The sequence below is a fragment of the Anabrus simplex genome, chromosome 1 (assembly GCF_040414725.1).
Source record: "Anabrus simplex isolate iqAnaSimp1 chromosome 1, ASM4041472v1, whole genome shotgun sequence".
Taxonomy (NCBI): domain Eukaryota; kingdom Metazoa; phylum Arthropoda; class Insecta; order Orthoptera; family Tettigoniidae; genus Anabrus; species Anabrus simplex.
In genome coordinates, this window is record NC_090265.1 from 177,297,121 (window position 1) to 177,317,608 (window position 20,488).

General features: G+C 38.6%; 1 protein-coding gene across 1 annotated transcript in view; it reads right to left on the reverse strand.

The window, feature by feature from the left end:
• The window catches only part of LOC136863618 (thialysine N-epsilon-acetyltransferase), a 189,265-nt gene that overhangs the window by 43,532 nt on the left and 125,245 nt on the right, over positions 1-20,488 (reverse strand). Inside the window, exon 4 of the mRNA XM_067139989.2 lies at positions 17,589-17,640. Within this exon, the coding sequence (XP_066996090.2) occupies positions 17,589-17,640 (52 nt within the window). The remainder of the gene's footprint in view (positions 1-17,588; positions 17,641-20,488) is intronic.

A 20,488-nucleotide genomic window follows, 5' to 3' on the forward strand; every position in this document is an offset into this window, starting at 1 on the left:
TGTTACTAAACTAGGGACTAGTTTTGGCCTTGGTTGGCCATCTTCAGCCTTAATGTAATATATCTAATAACTAAACAAGTGAAAAAACACACAATTGACATTAAAATGTGCGATGAACTAATTGTAAAATCTGAAAAATAAATGAGGCTCTAATTCTTAGCATCTGGAGTATGCTCATCATCCAGACTCTTTCTTGTATTGATATTCATAGAATTGTTAGTTCCATCACAAGCACTATGGGAACATTTCATTTTATTTACGTTGGTCGATGTGGAAACACCATCTAGCAGTTCTGCGTCAGTTGGTGGTTATTTACAGTGGCATCCAGTGGCTTGCATACTGCTAACACCACTCAAATAGATTTGGTGATTGATGATCTGACTACAGAATCAATATTTACCAGTTCCCGTTTTGCAATTGAAATTGTAATGATTAGTGGTGATGGAACTAACAATTCTATGAATATCAATATAAGAAAGAGTCTGGATGATGAGCACACTCCAGATGCTAAGAATTTAGAGCCTAATTTATTTTTCAGATTTTACACTTAGTTCAACCCAGATTTTAATTTTAACTGTGTGTTCATTAGTTTTCACGTCAATTGTGTATTTTTACACATGTTTAGTTATTAGATGTATTACATTAAGGCTGAAGATGGCCAGCCAAGGCCAAAACTAGTCCCCAGTTTAGTAATGTAATTCAATAATATTGCATAATATATATTGAAAAAGGTAGACTAAACAACATTAATTTAATAATCCTTACTGTCCATCTACCTGGTGTTTTTTTGGTTTATGATTGTTCTAAGGATTCTTCTTTTTGTTTTCTGTAATTTATCTGTTGTTGATTTGATGATCAAATTGAATAGTGTTACACTAACATAAGTTGCTTCAGGTTTATTAACAGAGTTGTAGTGTTTGAATTTTGCATTTATCGAGAGAGATTTCTTCTTGTAGGTTGGCCAAGTGATACGTTGTGCTTGTTTCAATTTAGTTGTTCTATTTTCTACTGATACTTTCTCGTTTAGGTTCCAAGTAATAATCTCCCCAAGATACTTGAATTTATTTACAATCTTAATTTGTTTGTTATTATTCATTGTGATAGTTGATGTTTCAACCTTGAAGGATGGCATCATTTCCATGTTTTCAAATGAGATTTGTAGTCCGACTTTTGCTGCTATTTTTTCGGGTTCTTCAATTTGATGTTTAGCCTCTTCCACACTATCTGTGAGCAGCACAAGGTCATCTACAAATGCCAGGCAACTGAGTTTGATATTTTTGTCAATCTTGATGTTTGGTTGGCATTTCTTAGTCCACTCTCGCATGATTTTCTCCAGTGTGCAGTTAAATAGTAATGGTGAGAGACCGTCACCCTGTCGAAGTCCAGTCCAGATTTCAAACGATTCAGATAACTCCCCTCTGAATTTAACTTTTGATTTAGTGTTCTTAATGGTAATTCCAATAAGGTTGATAAGTTTCTGGTGTAATCCAAATTCATTGAGTATTTTAAGTAATGACTCACGGTGGATACTGTCATACGCTTTCTTGAAGTCAACAAAAGTGATGACTAATTTTTTGTTTCTCACTCTTTGATGTTTTATGATCCACTTAAAACTGATAATTTGATCTGGACAACTTCTTCCAGGTTGAAATCCTCTCTGATATTCTCCTAACTCTTGGATGAGTTGTTCCTGAATTCTTGTTAGGATCTTATGTGACATCAAGTAAAGAAACACCTGAATAATAATTTGGATCCAATCTATCACCCTTTTTGTGCACTGGATGAATTATAACCGAGTTCCATTCTTCAGGAAGTTTTTCAGAATTCCAGATGTCTATGAAGTGTTTGTGGAGGTTTTGAAATGTTTGTTTATTTACATTCTTCCAAAGCTCTGCAATCACTTGATTCTCTCCTGCTGCCTTCAGCCAACCAATCGCTTTGATTACTTCATTGAAATCTGGTGGTAAGTAACCTTTCCTAGACATGTTTTATTTTTTGCATAAGGCTCAAATTCTATGAATTCTTTTGGTTCCTTAGCATTTAGTAATTCTTTGAAGTGATCAGCTAGAATTTTGGCATTCTCTTGATTATTGTGTGCTAGTTTCCCTTGTTTATTTTTCATTATGAATGCGGATGGAGTATACTTTGATTGATATTGTCTAAATGTCCTGTAATAGTCCCTTGTCTTATGTTGTTTGAATGACTCATCTATGATGTTTAGGTTTTCTTTTTGATGGTCTCTTCAGATTCTTCTAATTTCTTTGGCTGCTTGTCTTCTAGCAATGGTTAGTTCTTCTCAAGATTTTCTTTTGTTGGTCATTTATCCATGCTTTGTGCCTATTCTGTATTGCCATATCACATTCCTCATTCCATCAGGCATGTATCTTTCTCCTTCTAATAGTGGTCTGAATCGATGTCCACCCCACGAAAGACTTTGACATTTTAGATTTCTTTGTGGTACTTTTTATTCATTGCTACAGGGTCTATAAAAATAAATTTAAAAAAATAAAATATATCTAGAACTCACCCATTTTAACATTAGGGCATTTCCAGGTCATTAACTTGTGCGGTTTTCTCTTAAATCTTGTGGTTTCAAGAATAACCCCATGGTCTATGCAAAGTTCAATTAGTCTTTGACCATTCTTGTTTGTCAATTTATGAGCTGGCCATTTACCTACCACTGTGCGATACTTTCTTTCTTGTCCAATTTTTGCATTGAAATCTCCAAGCAGGGATATTTGATATCAGTTGGTCAAGCTCTTCCCTAAATATTTCAGTTTCTTCTTTATTTTTCATGTTGTTTTTTTTTTCATTTGTTGGGGTACGGACATTAATCAATGTATATATTTTGTTCTCTACTTTAATTGTTAAGGTTGCCATTCTTGGGGAGTTTGACGAGAAGTCCTCCACTGAATCTAATATGCTAGTATGGACCCAGAATCCCATTCCAAATTGGAGGACATTCTTCATTACTCTTTTTTCCTGAAGGTCCTTTGTAAAGACTCCAGATTCAAGTGGGTCCGGTTCTGTGTTCCGAAGTTCCTGAAGGGCTGTTATTAGAATCTTGTGTTGATCCATTACATCTGTTAAGTGTTTCAACTTTTCCATTTTCATTCTCAAGTTTATGTTTCATGTTGCAAAGAAGTAGAATTTCCCTGGTTTACTGAATTTAAGTGTGTGTCTGCAGTTTGTCTGCTGGGCTTCCAGGCGCTCCGACTCGCCATGATCTTCTAAGTCACACCCCACCTTATTCAAGTGGTGTGGGCCTATGATGTTGTATGTCCAAGCTGGTGGATTCTTTCATTAGAACAATCTCCATGTTTGATTGATTGTCAAATCAATGATCAATGTTCTGACCATGGTCAGGATTTACAATTCCAGATGTGATCTGGAAAGGTGATTAATGAAATATGGTATGATGAATGAAATTGTGGAGTGTGTTTGGTCCATGAGAGCAATTTTATTTCACTCAAGTCCACCGGTAATCCGGTGAGGCCCACCCCTGCCATCCATCGCCTGGGACGCGCCATGTCGGAGTATCACCCCTCCACCTGCTACAACAGAGTTTTTTATGTTGATATGTTTCTGCTTTTTATGTTGTCCCAAGCACACTGAAGATAGTTATAACTGTTTCAGAGACAAAGTCTTCTATAGACAGTTCACCTACTTTCATCAACTCTGCACTCATTCTGTTGCATGGTGAAAGAGAAGCTAATGTGTTTTAGCTGACTATAGTTCTGCCTGTTGGCCCCAAGCAGTAATCAGTGACTGTGGTTTGCCAAACATACGTGTATGATATGAATAAAGAACTGAAATACCTTTTAGCAAATAATGTTATACTGTATAGAGTAATAAATGAGTTATAAGATTGTGGACAACTGCAAAAAGACCTTGACAATGTTATGACATGGGCACTAGACAATGGCATGATGGTAAATGGGGTAAAAAGTCAAGTTGAGAGTTTCACAAAGAGGAAAAGTCTTGTCAGTTTTAATTACTGTGTTGATGGGGGTGAATGTTCCTCATGGGGATTACACTAAATGCCTAGGAGTTTATAAAAGGAAAAAAAAATTCTTTTCTATTCTTTTTTACATTGCACCAACACAGATAGGTCTTATGACGACAATGTGATAGGAAAGGGCTGGGAGTGGGAAGGAAGCGGCCGTGGCCTTGATTCAGGTACACTTCCTCAGCATTTGCCGGATGTGAAAATGGGAAACCATGGAAAGCCATCTACAGGGCTTCCAACAGCGGGGTTCAAGCCGCTACCACCCAAATGCAAGTTCACAGCTATGTGACCCAAACCATAGACCCACTTGTTCGGTGGAAAGAACTTTATTGAGGTAATCCCTCACAGGAAATTGTAAATAAAGGTTACAGATTTCTTCATATGTATATGAGGGTATTTAGGGTTTGTAGTAAGGATGAAAGGGAGAGGTGTATGTCTCTGGTCGGTCGGTCGGTCGGTCCCATTAATATATCTCTGGCCATCAATGGCAAAACCTCATTAATCATTATTGCTCTATACAAAACTAAATATGATATGAACTAAGGAAAAACCCAAATGAAATTGCTACAACTTTGGATGTTTGCTCAGATAAGACTGCCAAATCATCAACAAGCAGATATAGGCTACAAGACTTCTGAAACTCCATAAAAAGGTGCATTAACGGTATTCAGTATTAAATTTAAAAGAGCCAGGCTTGACAATAAATTAGGTTAAATTAACAAAAAACAAAAAGACATACCCTATTCTTACTACTTTTCAGAGTATTAAATTCATCCAGAGTAAGTAGTTCATGCACTATGTTACACACACTGCAAAAGTTAGTAGCAGCTTTGTTTGATAAATACTATTGGATATTAAAATTGTAATACCCTTAATCAAGGCTTCTAATGGTATAAAAATGTTTCAAATCAATAAGGCACTTTAAAAGGCATTATATCATTTACAGTATCCTTCAAGAAAAGTAATACAAGTGCATGCACTGTTTGCTACAATATATGCATTGATTGTGGGTTTTGAGTCCCCTCTGGAAAAATACATGAAGCCATGCATGAAGGAATTACATAAATATTGAATTTTTATTACTAGATCAAGTCTATATTAAGGTTTTCAGCTGTTAGGTCATAAAGTACACTTTTAGATGCATTCCATACAGATGTCCTGGGCTAAAATGAGAGGACATTTTTTTCTTCTACCAGTACTGCTTTTCCCACACCAAGGTAGGGTTTCAGGTGTGAACTGTGTCAGACATGTGGACTTCTCCCTGTTGTACAGCCAGATGTCCTTCCTAATGCCAACCCTATGTGAAGGTACGTATTCACTATTGTGTGTTTCTGTGGTGGTTGTTAATGTGGTGTGTTGTATGAATATGAAGAGTGTGTGTTGGGATAAACACAAATACCCAGTCCCCATGTCAGATTAAACCTGGGACCCTCTGAACCAAAGCCCACTACACTGTCCATTTGGCCAAGGAGCCAGACGGTAAAATGACAGCACATAATCTGGTTTAAATCCGTTGAGATTTAAAACATAAACTTGATATTATCAGGCACGCCAATACACTAGCCAAAGCTCTATTACTAATTCCATCTCTACTAGGGTCAATGTGCACTTTCAACCTTTGGTCCAATAAGAATAACTAACAACATCCTAGTATAGCTCCTTCCAAGACATCTATTCAAACTACAGTATACTTACTATCCAGGGTAATTCTTTAATGATTGCATAGATGTGGACTGGCTTGATGTCAAGTGATTGCAGTTTATTTTACTGAACCACACTGCAATATAAAACATATACCTAAAATTATTTCTGATGTAACAGCAATCTGAAGTCAATGACCCTTGTTACTGTAATGTAGTTGTGTTTTGAATGTAATTGTTTTCTATTATCTTATTGGTGAAAGCTATTGCATGTAACTGATTAATGCTGAATAAATGACTGACTTAATTCCTTACTTGCTTACTGATCAGTGTTGATGCCTCTACTCTATACTCCAGTTTATCGCATACCTTAGTTCTTGCCAATATAACACATCCTTGATCAGCTCTGGTTTGATTCCATGCAATTTTAGCACTGTTCTGGACATCTTTGTGGCATGTACTTAATATACACTACACAGGTTAATAGTTGAAAACTTGAATGTTAAGTTAATGTTATAGAGATAATCCAACATTTAGTGATATAGTCTTGAGTCCACAACCAAAACGCTATGGCTGTGTTAATGATAGCATCTCCTCCATAGTAAGTACTTAGAGCAAGATATTAGGTAATGATAGTTGAATAGTCAAATAAATTCCTCAGTGAGAAAGAGGTTTCCGGTTGGGTTCCAGGTATAAGTTATGTTATTAAAGCTCTATACTAGATAATTATTTGAAAGCATGTTTTTTGTTTTTTTAAGTATCATTTACGTAAATTTCTGGTGTAGCACTGTGGTTGTGATGTTAAGCATGCATAATGACTTCCTATATTTGTTGACACACCACATGCAATGTTGGAGATATTTACATCGTTTGGTCATCTCAATGAGTAAGTGTTTAAAACCTTGAAGGCATAGATCAACCCTCCAACTGTGATATACATGCCGTGATTTGTTCCTTGAATGCATGAAACATTAAATCAACTGATATTCATCACCAAGTATGTGATGTGTATGGTGAAAGTGCAACAACGATTGAATGGTAAGGAAATGGATTCAAACGTTCAATAAAGATCATCAATATGTGCATGATGTCCCACATGATGTGATGATGTCTTCATAGATGATTTGGTGCGTGTGGTTGAAGCATACATTTGTGAGGACAGACGGTACACATTTTTCATCACTCTCTCTCTCTGGTCTTCCTACATTCTCTACCATATTGTGACAGCATTCATAGGATTTCAGAAATTGTGTGGACAACAGGTGCTAAAATACCTCATTGAAGAACACAAGACCAAATGAATGACCATGCATTGGTCTTCCTCATACAATACGCTGAGGAAGGTGATGGTGGTGTAAAATCACATTTTTACAGGAGACAAGATATGGGTATCCCACATCACTTCATAATCCAAGAAGCAATCCTTGAAGCAGAAGTATTCAGTGTACCAGCAAAGAAGAAATTCAAACAGACAATTTCCACGCAGAAGATTGGATGGCTATTGTGTGGCATTAAAAAATTTGCATCATGCAATTCAGAACAAAAGGCAATGCTAGACCACAAACAGGCAATCAAACCTAGGACCTCACACATCACACACAGAGAGAGAGAGAGAGAGAGAGAGAGAGAGAGTGTTTTTTGGGAAAATGTATCCTCCTTTGAGGGATATAGCTACACTAATGGTTGGGTAAAGGTTGAAATTCTACCAACTTAAGTACATTAGTAATATTTGAGATTTTGATTCATTACTACACATTAAAAATTTCAATAATAACACATGTATTATTATTATTATTATTATTATTATCATTACCATTATTATTATTATTATTATTATTATTATTATTATTATTATTATTATTATTATTATTATTATTATTATTATTATTAAATAGAAATATGATGTGATTATACAATGAAAACCCATTTAGTTTTTGTATTAGTATTTGTCTGCACACTAACAAACTAACAGAAACTAAAGAGACTGTCAGACTGACGAATGCACACGGCAAGCGGGTGAATCATACCTCAGTGTCCATGACCTTGGCAACAATATACTCCTGCTACCCTTTCTCACAGCACATGCTACACATTGCTGTGTGAATCTCCACTACTTGCTGTGGCATTGTACGAATCAGTTAGTCGCGATGAATTTTGTGTGTATTTTCACTAAGAATATTGTTGATAATTAAAGAAATTAAAGGAAAGAGTTAGCTGATAAAACAACAGTATTTTACAAATTGCTTTTTAGGATACTAAAATGGAATCAAAATGGAATGTTTTCTCCAAAACGTGTGTGGGGGGTGATTGTTGCCCCTTGCCACGGCACCCCCTTCTCCCCCATTCATTGCCACTGTTTACAGTTCTGATTTGGCTCCGAGTGGTTTCCATCTTTTCCTTCACCTCAAGAAGGTCCTTAGTGGCAAGCATTTTGTTGACAGTGATGATCTCCAAGAAGTACAGACGTGGCTTTCACCTCAAGTGGTGGCAATCAAAGAAAAAGGCAAACAAAAATTGGTGCCCCATTACGACAATTGCTTTAATAATGGTGGTGATTATGTAAGGTGAGTAAATTTAAAGGTGTGTAAAATCCAAAGAAAAGAAAATACTTTCAAAATAATGTTGCATTTCTTTGAAAAGAATTAAGGTACTTAATTAATAAAAGTACCTCATAACTATGGCAATGGTAATGTAAACTACATGCAGCAATGTAAACAAGGCTTTTGGGCTTACGCCATGTCAAGAAAATAAGGTGAAATTCTCACATTTCGCAGAACTTTGCTCTGCATTTTCAGAAGAAAATCTGACTGTTCAGGAGGAAGACTTTTCCAAGAATGAAGTTTGAATTTAGACGTTACTAATAGAAGTGTAAGTGGTACATTCATTCATTACCAGATAGCTCACCGTATGTGGTAAAGCACTAGCATTCAAAGTGGAAGTTTACGACACCATAAGAATCAGTCTAAGAGGGGGTTACATAACAGGTACCCTTGGTGGAGAAAATACTTCCAGAGTCAGTGTGGCTTCATGCCTTCTAGAGGAACCACAGATATGATATTCACAGCTCGTCAACTTCAGGAAAAATGTAGAGAACAAAATAGACCTCTTTATATTGCTTTTATTGATCTTATTAAGGCATCTGACTGTGAACCGAGAAACTTTGTGGAAAATTTTAGCTCTATACGGTTTTCCGCAGAAATATATTGCCATCTTAAAATTGCTCTACACTGATATGATGGCAGCTGTCATTGGCGACGGCTCTATTGGAGAGCCATTCCATATCATTACCGATGATAAGCAAGACTGTGTGATAGCCCCCACTTTGTTTTTCTTGTATCTTGCTGTTGTCATGGAACTTGTCAGAGATGATCTCCCTCCAGGAATACATATAACTTACAGGATGGATGGTAAATTTTTTAATTTGAGCTGTTTAAAGGCAGGAACTCAGACATTCTCTGAAGCATTAGTTGAGTTACAGTACGCTGATGATAATGCTGTCGTAGCTCAGACACAAGAAGAGCTTGTAATAATCCTGAATGCCTCTTTCCCTGCGTACAACAAGATCGGACTCAAACTGAATACCAGCAAGACACAGATCCTATACCAACCAGCCTCTGGCAAAGTTCAAAGAGATATCAATGTCACAATTGATGGAGTGAGCCTTCAGGTTGTAAACACTTTCCCATACCATGGCAGCACCCTCTCATCAAGTGCAAAAATAGATTCAGAAATCCAACACAAACCATGCAGGAGCATCCTTTGCTAAGTTAAGATCTCGAGTTTTTGACAATCATGATGTCAATATCACAACAAAGATTCTTGTGTACAATTCTGTTGTAGTTCCAACCTTTTTTACGGATCTGAATCCTGGGCATGTTAAAGTCGACACCTTAAGAAGCTGGAAGAATATCATCAGCGTTGCTTGAGGAGAATACTGCAAATCACTTGGCAAGACAGGTGCACAAATATCACCATTCTTGAAGAGGCACACACCACCAGTATAGAACTGATGTTTTTAAGATGCCAGCTACGATGGATAGGGCAGTAGTTCGCATGCCCAATAATTGCATTCCCAAACAAGTGTTTTACTCTGAGCTATCAGTAGGTAAACGCTGTGTAGGCGATCAGAGGAAGTGATTTAAAGATGTAATCAAGGCTAACTTGAAGAGATGTAATAATGATGTTGATAAATGCGAGAACCCTTGACCATTCATCCTGGAGGTCACTAGTCCAACATGGCAAATTATCTTTTGAAGAAAACCTTTGATGCACAGCAAATGACAAGAGGCAACATAGGAAAGAAAAAGAAGTGCTGAGGAGAAATAGAAACAACATGACTACTCCACCTGGAACTACCTGTCATCACTGTGGCAAATTATGTAACTCCCGCATTGGACTGTATAGTCACCTCAAACGCATAGATGAAGAAGCATCCTGTCTGGAAGACAAACCTACTCGATTACGAGTGTTTGCTATCACCATCATACACGTATTATGGAAGTATGACACTGACAAAAGCATAGAATGAAAGATCTGATGATGAGGAACATACGAATTTCGAAAACACCAAAATGAGATAACAATAGTGAAGGATGCCTTATATTCACAACACCACAGATCGAATTGCCAAGGTCCTCAGCGAACACAATATAAAAACCATGTTTGGCACCAACACTAAAATTGCTCACAGTCTAGGTAAAACCAAGGACAAATTGTCCCCGCTTTTACATCCTGGAGTATACAAAATTCCCTGTACTTGCAGCAAGGTATACATTGGCCAAACATGCCGGTCCACTGGTACTTGTATCAAGGAACACAAATGAAATATTAGCCTCAACCAGGCAGACAAATCAGTAAGAGCTGAGCAAGCCTTATCATTGGGTCATGATATCGTGTTCCAAGATGCTCGAGCTCTTACCCACACCAGACAGTACAGGTCCAGAATTATACGGGAAGCTGTGGAAATATGTAGAAATCCTAACTATTTCAACAGGGACACTGGCTATCAATTAGGTAATACAGTGAAACCTCGGAATGCAAGTAAGTTGGTCTATGAGTGTTTTGCAAGACAAGCAAACATTTTAATAAATTGTAACTTGATAAACGAGTGAGGTTCTGCAATACGAGCGTCACGTGTGCCTACGTTTTCCCCTCCCCTGTGCCTTTGTTGAATGGATGAATGAGGTCTTTGGTCCTGTAGTGAAGAAATACCTTTCAGAAAATAATCTGCCCCTCAAAGTCTTGCTGGTTATGGACAATGCTCCTGCCATCTTCCAGGCCTTGAGGCCTTGAGGATGACTTACTGGAGGAATTCAAGTTTGTTAAGGTTAAGTGCCTTCCTCCCAACACTACTCCACTACTCCAGCCTATGGATCAGCAAGTCATTTCGAACTTCAAGAAGCTATACACCAAAGCACTATTTCAATGATGCTTCGAAGTGACTGAAGGAACAAACCTCACCCTCCGAGAGTTTGGGAGAAATCATTTCCCCATCGTGAACTGCCTGAATATCATCGATAAAGCCTGGGATGGAGTCAACAAGAAAACTCTCACTTCCGCTTGGGGAAAGCTGTGGCCTGACTGTGTTCTTCGAGGTGACTTTGAGGGGATTGTTAGTGAAAATTAGCCGCCGATTGTCGATGAAATTGTGTCCTTAGGGAAGACTATGGGGTTGGAGGTGAATGACGTGGACATTCGAGAGCTGGTGGAAGGACATAGCCAGGAACTGTCCACCAACGAACTGATGGACCTGCATCGCGAACAACAGGAGGAGGTTATGGAGGAGATCTTGCACGGGGAAAAGTCAATGGAATCTCTCACTGCAACTGAGATTAGGGAGAAGTGCAAAACGTGGGAAATGGTGCAAAATTTTGTAGAAAAAACACCACCCGAATAAGGCTGTAGTAGTATGAGGGATGAATCAGTTCAATGACAATGCAATGTCACATTTTCATGAAATCCTCAAAAGAGGCAAAAGCAACATTCATTGGACAGGTTCCTTGTTAAAGTTGCACGAAAAGGAAACAATTCCAGTGAGCCTACAGATAGCAGTGATTCCGTTAGTGAAATTCGTGCTACACAGTAACTCTTCTCATGAGTCATCTCTTGCCTCCCTCACACCAACAATGATTCTATTGTAAGGTAAAATGCATTTTAATTTGTTTTAAGTTATATTTTGTTTCAGAAATGGTATGCGAATAAATATTTTTGTGTTGTGGACGAATCATCCATGTTTCAATTGTTTCTTATGGGAAAACTTGCTTTGATATACGAGCACTTTGGATTACAAGCATGTTGGCTGAATGAATTATGCTCGCAATCCAAGGTTCCACTGTACATGATTGCCAGCCATTAAGGATTTATGTAGGTAGTTCCCTTCCCTGTCCCTTCACTATTGTTATCTCGTTTCAGTGTTTCCCAAATTCATACGTTCCTCATCACCAGATGTTTCATTTCATGCTTGTGTCAGTGTCATACTTTCATAATGTGTGTACACCTGTTATGTGACCCCCCCCCCCCACTCTCAGACTGATCCTGATGGTGCTGTCAGTTTTTGCTTCAAATGCTAGCACCGTACTGCATGCAGTGAGCCATCTGGTGATAAATAAATGTACCGCTTACACTTCTATTAGTAACGTCAATTCAAACTTCCATTCTTGTTGAAGTCTTCCTCGTGAACAATCAAGATTATCTTCTGAAGATGCATAACAAAGTTCTCTGCAAAACGTAAGAATTTCACCTTATTTTCTTGACATGGCATAAGCTGAAAAGCCTATATCATGTCTAGAAGTATGGGCCATGAAAGCATCAATGGTAATAATGCAGCAATATGTACCATAAGCAATATGATTCCATAGTATGTATAAGACATTAGAATTAGTTATAGAATAATTGTAAATGATCAAATATTGTTGTACTTAGATTATAATATGTATTAGGACTAGTTTCAGAGAAACTACTGTGAAAGCATACTTCTCAATATCTACTAGAGGATATTGTCAAATTATCGTCTTGACAGAATTCAGCCCTTATCAGAAGATGTGTTCAGTGAGTACCAAAGTGGTTTCTGGAAGGGTTGTTTAACAGTAGATCACACCTTTGTGTTCTGACAACTCATTGAGAAGATGTGGGAGCATGGTGAAGATCTGCAAATACTCTTCATAAATTATTAGGAGAGTCACTGTCTGATTGAGTTTGGAGCACCCATGTGGCTCAATAATATGGTAAAACTCTGTCACAGTGAGTCAAAGAGACTTGGAAAAGACCCACGGTTTATGCTTACTATCTTCATACAGTTTATAACCTAAATCAATATGTAATTTCAAGATTATTTTGTCAAATTATTATTATCATAGTATATATGTTTGTGATGCCTTTGCTGGCGAGATGTAGTGCTTACAGTACACTATGTCTTCTGGTATGGGCTAGAATAAATTTGTAACTTTCATTGACATGTCTCACTCAGTCTCATCCCCGATTTTGACATTATGAAAGTGACAGAGATATGAGCGATGCTAGTAATACCATTCTTCATGCAGCCGGACCCTGTTATGAATGGTGAGAAAATATCACTCGTAGGGTTGGTTGGTGCATGCATTTCAGTGGGCTTGGCAGACTGATATGTAATAGCAACTTCTGGCTCAATGAGGAAAGTAATGGGAAACTACCTCACTTCTCATTTCCTCAGCGTGCCTCTTCAGTGACACCTAAGCTATCTATGACAGCTGTTGGTAGAACTGTGTAGGATCTAACCAGCCTTCGGGCTGAATACTCAACATACACATATGTTTGTGAACCTCGTATCATATTTCAGCTGTTTTTCCCTTTACTCATATTTTAATTTCTTCTCAGTTCTAGATCTGGCCATGTTGTCTATTTTACTTTTGTCAATGGCTGAGGATGATCTCTCTAGTAGGTTGAAACTAGGTAGTATCTGATGTTAATTAATAATATATAAGATCCATTAATTTGACATTGAACTTGTATCGAATAGGTGAACCCTACCTTAACTTCACTTGAAATATCGTGAATCTTGTCAGTACAGATCAATTATGAAGTTTATATCTTACGACATTACACACAGTTCAAAAACATTAGGGGAACATGTTTTTGAACGTATGCCATGCTCCACAAAACAATACCTCACACCCAGGTATATTACCAACTAAACCTTTACTCTTTACCGTTGAAGTATACAAAAGAACATCGATTGATTCGCGTTCATTTTCAGAACACAAATGGAAATGTCCAAATAGTGACGAAAACAAAATGATAACAGTCCTCCAGGGAGGATTTTTATCACAGTTGGAGAGCTTCAGTATGGTGTATGTCCTCCATGAGCATTTATCACAGCTTGGCACCTACGTGGCCTTGGAGAGGTCTTGGAGAGTCTGTGGGGGAACGGGATACCCACGAACATTTCTGTCAAGCCTTCCCACACATGCTCAATGGCATTAAGGTCAGGACTCACTGCTGGCCATTCCTTCTCTTGAATGTCCAGTTCCCACAAGATAGCTCTGGTGATGCGCGCTACTTGAGCCCTGGCATTGTCGTGCATGAGTACGAATTCAGGGCCAACATCGTATGCCGCAACCAACACATGCTGTAGCAGTATCTGATCGATGTACCCTGCAGCGGTGAGATTACCACGGATGATGACAAGATCCGTACGGCCATCAATATTGATGCCACCCCACACCATCACAGAACCTTGTCCGAATAGGTCTCCTTCCTGGACAACATTTGGCATGTACTGCTCACCACAGCGTCTCCATACACATTGATGTCCATCACGCTGTGTCAGGGGAAATCTGGACTCATCAGTGAACAACACAGGTCTTCACTGGAGAAGTTGCCAGTTGACGTGGGTACAGGTAAACAGAAGGCGATCTGCGTGATGCTGATGCGTTAAACGTGGCACTCAAACAGGATGTCTGGGTCGTAAGGACACCTCTCTTAACCTGTTCATTACTGTCTGGTCAGACACTGTGACACCAGTGAACCTCCTGAGGTCTTGTTGTAGTTCTCTGGCAGTTGCTGAACGACGCTGCAATGCACAGATGGTCAGATATCGGTCATCCTGTGGGGTTGTCATGTGTCCATGACCTTGTCCAACCCTCCTTGTGAAGTGGCCTGTCTCACTATAGCGATTCCACAAGCGTTGAATAACTGACGGAGACACACTGAACCGGGCAAGTTGGCCGTGCGGTTAGGAGGGTGCGGCTGTGAGCTTGCATCCAGGAAATAGTGGGTTTGAATCCCCCTGTCGGTAGCGCTGAAAATGGTTTTCCGTGGTTTCCCATTTTCACACCAGGCAAATTCTGGGGCTGTACCTTAATTAAGGCCATGGCTGCTTCCTTTCAACTCCTAGGCCTTTCCTATCCCATCATCACCATAAGATCTGTCTCTGTCGGTGCGACGTAAAGCCACTAGCGTACATAGAGACATTGAGATCCACAGCAACACGACAAAAAGTCCATCCTTCCTGGATCAAAGTGACGGCCCTTGCGACTTGAACCACATTAAGATGTCTCATGGGATGTGCTGGTTTAGGTAGAAGGTGCTCAAATGACCGCAGTAGTTTGTGTACCTCATAACGACACATGGACACACCGCTATTCACTTTGTTTTCAGGGATCACTTGACAGTTTAATTCATGGCTATGCCTACAAATGAAGTATAACCTCGATTTGACACACCCTGAGTAGCTAAGGTCTCAAGGTATGCTGTACGACAATTGGACCTATCTACCAAATTAACGTTCACATACCAGACGTTACAAAACTTGTTCCCTAATTTTTTTGAACTATTTATCACTTATGTTTCACTTGAAATTGAAAGCTCTCATCGACTTACCAAATATTTGGACAGTCTCTTTGTTTTATGTCATGGATTGAGTGGCAGATGCATGATACTCTACTGTTATGGCTTGAATGTAAGATACTAACCACCAACATTAATAATGTTAGTAGTGCTGAATTGTTTGAAAGATGTTATGACAGAGCTTTCCAGCTTTCTTAAAAGACATATAGTACATGGACCATGGTTGTGTCTGAAGTGGCACTCACCATATATGAAAGACAAATGATGTTCAAAATGGCACTCATGAGTTTGTATCAATGAAATACACGTGGTGATGGGTTAGTAATATGACTGCTCTTTCCCCACTTCAGCATCTACACGACATGCTCTAAATAATTATCCATTTCAGCCATGTTGTGTGGAAATCTGTCTCTTCCCATTAATAATAGGTTGATTAGCTTAAGTAGCACTACAAACTTCCTTTCTCACTTTATCTTTTTTTTTTTTTTTTTTTTTTTTTTTTTTTTTTTTTTTTTTTTTGCTATTTGTTTTACGTCACACCGACTCAGATAGGTCTTGTGGTGACAATGGCATAGGAAAGGCCTAGGAATGGGAAGGAAGTGGCCATGGCCTTAATTAAGGTGCAGCCTGGTGTGAAAATGGGAAATGATGGAAGAACATCTTCAGGGCTGCCGAGAGTGGGGTTCAAACCCACTATCTCCTGGATGCAAGCTCACAGCTGCGCACCCCTAACCGCACGGCCAACTTGCCCGGTCTCTTTATCTTTAGTTGTAGTAGTAGAGTGAGGCAGAGATGCAAATTTGGCCCTGTCCTTTTCAAGCAATAAAGGAATTCAATACAGAATTTCAGAAGAGAATACACAGTTCAAGGAGAGGAAATCAAAACTCTTGAGATTTCCCAAAACCATAATGAGCATGGATGGCTCCAGCAACCATGGAAATACCTGGAATAAAGTGAAGAAAGTTTATCTACACTAACATCTGATATGGAGGAACTGCAAAATGGCATGCACACACTCTTAGAGAAGGAGTACAAGGTGAATGTTTAAAAATCCTAAACAAAAGTAATGGAATGCAATCAAATAAAGTCGGATGATGTAGGGAATATTAGACTATGTAATGAAAAAAGGAAGTATATGAGTACTGTTACAAGAGAAGAAGAATAACCAAATAGCAGAAGTAAGAAGGATATCATAAGCAGACTAGCACAAGCAAGGTAGAAGGCTTTTCTTAAGAAAAGATATTTGCTCACTTCAAATTTAGGTATACATATTAGAATGTTTTGAAGACTTTTGTGTGGAGTGTAGCAAGGTAGAGGACAATAACTAGAGCAGAAAGAAAGAGCATACAATCTTTTAAAGAAGAATGGTGAAGGTGAGAAGAGATACTGGAGTTAGTGAGAGAAGAATGATTTAGGAAAAAAATTATCAGGAAAGAGACCAATGACACATTTTGAGACACCCAGGATTTGTTTCATTTTTTAATAGGTGGAGGTAGTAAGAATGGCAGGGGTAGATCAAGGCATGGATACGACAAACAGACTAGAGTAGATGTAGTATACAGTAGTTATGAAGAAAAGAAAAGGTCAGCACAGGATAAGGTGACATCCAGGACTGTATTAAACCAATTTATCAACTGACAACAACAATTATGGAAAACTGTCTCACTCCTTATTTCCCTACTTTGCCTCTTCAATGATACCTAGACTGTCTGTGACAGCTACTGGCAGAGCTGTTGGAGATCTAACCAGCCTCAGTGTGAAAACTCAACAGTAGTAGTAGTAGTAGTAATATACTGAGATACTTTCTGATCCATAATATACTCTTTGATATGTCTTGACAACACACTTCACGTAAGCAAAATGTAGCACCTGACATGAGAGCAAAATAATTAATACATTTCTGTTTAAAAGAAAGCTTGTACTTCTGGAGACATTTCCCAACTATAATTTATATAGCAGGTTACAACAAAGCTGAAAATAACAGATCCCTCATTGCATATATACAGAATAGTAAAATGATGATAGCTACCTCTATTATGATGATCACGCACACATGCAAAAAAAAAAGCTCACTCTGTTTGAAAGTGCAGATACAAACCCAAGTAATCATAACTTACCATTCTGGGTCATTTTTACTGCCTCCAGTTGGCGGCTGGAGGCTGCCAGAGCCTGGAACAACAGTGTACACGCAAAACACACTTGACCCTTTAAATAGTCATTTAATTAGTAACGGCACTTATTATCACTTAGAATGTGATATAGCTGTATATAACATACAATACATGAAATATGTTGCGAACTAGAACTAATAAAAGGGTTTAGGTTTTCAGGAGTGCTTGGTAGCCTACATAAGAAATAGTAATTTAGATATAACAATACTGCTTCATCAACAGTTTGTGTCACTATGTATCTTATAACTTACGTGAATACAAAGAATTTTGAATACAACACCTTTCTTGAAGAGTTATATGCTAGGTAAACATTTGAGGATTAATTTAAGAAATGGAATTCAATGGATTACATTTGAAAGGCATTATTTTATGCTACTGGTCATTACATTTCAAGATGAAGGGGCTGACAGGTTGCACTAAAGAAAGAAAATAAATACCATTTTAACAATTATATTACATTCATATAATTTATGGTTTGTATCCCATTTCATTAACACACTTTGTGGTCAGTTAACCTTAAACAGCTGATCTGCAATCAAGGCACCTTCAGTGTACAAGGTGGTTATAATTAAACTTTCACTACTTGAGCCAGTGTAGACGGAAAACTATGTACTGTATGGGTACCCAACTTTATAGGAATGATGTTCAGACTGTTCACTGCATGATTTGCATTGTTAGTATTGTTAGTGTCATGACTTATCGTTAGGCGCCGGTATTGGTAGAGTGATGTAGGGTTGAAACACAAGCATCAGTGTGCATTACAGTTGCAGACAGTCAACGTGGGTTTGGACAAGGTGACCAGGGCTGTACTCATACAGCTGTTTTATCAAAACAACTGCAATAGTGCTGCTGCTCTTCATGAATATCAATGCAATAAGGCAATATGGAGAGATCCTCTTTCCGCACTGGGGTTGAAGAACATGGTTTGGAAGTTTGAATTAACTGGTGATTTGGGAATTGCTCCTGGGAGAGGCTGACAGCCAATTGCACCACAAATTGTTGAAGAAGTTACTGTTGCCACGGCTCTGAACGCAATGTGCGATCTTCAAGCAGAGCACAAGCAGTGTAATGACAGCTGAACGTTTCATGGTCTACTGTTTGAAAAGTGCTGCGAACAACTGCGAAATGGTATCCGTACAAACTTCACCCTACTCACCAACTGTTGCCACGTGACGCAGACATTCGAGTAGACTTTGCTCTTAAGTTTCTTGAAAGGGTTCAAGTTGACAACACGTGGCCATGGAATATTTTGTGGAGTGATGCAGCACACTTTATGCTCACTGGGGAAGCGAACACTCACAATTGTCACATTTGGGGATCGTCACAGCCAAGAACGTTCATGAAGTTCCTCTGCATAGTGAATGTGTCACTGTTGTGGTGTTGCTTCACAGCACAGTTTATAATTGGTCCATTTTTCTTTAAGAAACTTGGACCCCAAGAACCAAGGACATGCAGTGTGAATGGAACACGTTACTGTGATCTGCTTTGCCAACATGTGATCCCTGCTCTACAGGAGAGAGGTGCTTTGGACTCAATTGTTTTGATGCACGATGGAGCACCTCACATTGCTCATGAGGTCACTTGTTACTCCATAACACATTTGGAGAAGACCGAATCATTGGCCGATCGTTCCAAACTGTCTGGCCACCAAGATCACCAGATTTGAACCCATGTGATATCTGGCCACAGAGTTACCTGAAGGACAGAGTTTATCAACAAAACACTAACACATGTCGGAGGTTGAAGATGAGCATAGCGAGGAAGATAGCCAACATCCCACCTGAGATGTTTCGGGCAGCAGTAGAGCAATCTCTAGCGTGGTTCTAGGTTGTTGTGGATGCAGATGGTCATCACATTGAGCAACATTTGTAACCTGGAACGTAAACATTGTACACAATTAACAAATGTTACCCTCTCAAGTGGAAATTTAAATGTGTTTCTTTCATGTTTTATTCATTATTTCTCTTCTGCATATCCTTACAAATGCTTCCGCAAAGTTTAATTGTCCTACGATCATGTGTTTTTCACAAGGGTCCTCTCAAGTACTGAAAGTTTAAGTATAATCACCCTGTATTATACTCGCATCCTGAATTTCCACCCAAAGAAGATAGCTATGACTAGTGATAAATGTCACGGACAGTCTAGAGGTTGCTGATTGAGATATTAGAACCATATCAGTATATGCACAAAATTTTATTTTCCGTCTTTTAAGTCTTCTCTGGAATATTTTCTCCCTACATCTCAACAACATTTGCCATAAAGAGGATTTGCTTGAATATTTCAGAGTCAAACCTTCAGGTCTGTTTGTTATGATTCCCTCAGCTTTACCTTAAACACTAAAAAAAGAATTGAGAAAATTATGGTAAATTCTATTTCTTAAAAGTGCCTGCAGACCCCTCAGACACTGAGTAAGAGAGAGGTGGGATAGCCTATCAGTAAATGGGTTCTTTATCCACATATCACTTTCATCCATCACCACGAAGTACTGCCTTAACTACAAGTGTACTTGCCCCAGATATGACTTAATGATCTCCTCTGGAACATTTTCTCCTGATATCTGGACAAAATCTAACTTTAAAATCAATTTGCTTGAAGATTTCAGAGTCTAACCTCTGAATTTACATCTTCAGGTTTTCCCCCCTTTTGCTCATCATTCCCGCGGTTTTATCTCGAATATTAAAACATTGAGAAAATGATGGTAAATTCTGTGTCTTCTTGAAAGTGACTGCGGACGCCCTAAGCCATTGCTGCGGTCCCTACTCTGGGAATCTCTGAACTAGATGTATTGACAAGAGCCTCCTTCAGTTGGCCCAAGTTATTCAGATCTGCATTCTTCAACCTCTGAC